Source organism: Colobus angolensis, unplaced genomic scaffold (assembly GCF_000951035.1).
Source record: "Colobus angolensis palliatus isolate OR3802 unplaced genomic scaffold, Cang.pa_1.0 Scaffold90, whole genome shotgun sequence".
Lineage (NCBI taxonomy): Eukaryota > Metazoa > Chordata > Mammalia > Primates > Cercopithecidae > Colobus > Colobus angolensis.
In genome coordinates, this window is record NW_012122932.1 from 8,843,757 (window position 1) to 8,844,969 (window position 1,213).

At 51.2% G+C, this 1,213-nt stretch overlaps 1 protein-coding gene across 1 annotated transcript in view; it reads left to right on the top strand.

Annotated features, from left to right (window-relative positions):
* GALNT10 (polypeptide N-acetylgalactosaminyltransferase 10) overlaps positions 1–696 on the top strand; it is a 138,368-nt gene extending 137,672 nt beyond the window's left edge. The window contains exon 11 of the mRNA XM_011931677.1: positions 538–696. Coding sequence (XP_011787067.1) covers positions 538–696 — 159 coding nt within the window. The remainder of the gene's footprint in view (positions 1–537) is intronic.
* The last annotated feature ends 517 nt before the right edge of the window (positions 697–1,213 follow it).

Sequence of the window (1,213 nt, forward strand, 5' to 3'; positions counted from 1 at the left end):
TCCCTACTAAAAATACAAAAATCAGCCGGGCGTGGTGGCTCATGCCTGTACTCCCAGCTACTCAGGAGGCTGAAGCAGGAGAATCACTTGAATCTGGGAGGCAGAGGTTGCAGTGAGCCAAGATTGCACCACTGCACTCCAACCTGGGTGACAGGGCGAGAACCTGTCTCAAAAAAAAAAAGAAAAAAAGAAAAAGATAAAAGTGCATACACATACACACACACACACACACACATACACACAAGGACCAGTGAGATTTGACAGGACTTGGGCAGTGTCTAGGTCCCAGGTCTGGAAGCAGCATGCATCATTTCTGGTCACATCCCAGCGGGCAGAACCCAGTCCCATGGCAACACCAGCTGCAAGGGAGGCTGGGCAGCTGCAGGGAGGCTGGTTGTGTGCTCAGGAGGAAAACCAACAGGTGTATGAACTGCTAGTCAGTCACTTCTTCACTTTCTCATGGCTGGTATTTTTGCTGTGGTTTGACTGGTCACATGTCACCAGTGCTGTCTGGTTTATTACCTCTATGTTTTATAGGACAAGACCCTGTACCACCCTGTCAGTGGCAGCTGCATGGACTGCAGTGAAAGTGACCATAGGATCTTCATGAACACCTGCAACCCATCCTCTCTCACCCAGCAGTGGCTGTTTGAACACACCAACTCAACAGTCTTGGAAAAATTCAATAGGAACTGAGCCCTCTTGTCCCCTTGGCAGGCCCCCTCCAGGGTCTGGCACTCACTGCAGCCGTCCTCTTTCAAGGGAGGCAGGGCCTCTGTGGGCACTGGGTGTAAAAGGTGCTGGCCAAATGGTTCAGGATGAAGAGGGCTCTTGATTCAGGGCCTGGGGTCTGCCTGGTCCTTGAACCCCTGAGTTGTGGGGGTAGGGTGAAGAGCATATCCCACAAGAGGCCCCACAGGGAGCAGAGCCTGCTTTAATCCCTGCTGGCATCACAGAAAAGCAACAGGGCCTTTTCAACTTTGTCACTATGTCCCCTTGAGCATTATGTGGGAGAATACCAGGGTAGCCTAGGCCACCCAAAAGTGAGTCCTGCAAGGTTGCCCAGCTCTCAGATGGCTCTCCTACATGATGGTGCTTTAGAAAGAAATGTAAAATTTGCCTGTTTGGGGCAGCTTTTGGTATCGATGTCACTCATCTGCAGCAGAAGGGAAAGAAGTCCTCTTGGGGCTTTTTAGTTTCTGCTGTCCTTGCG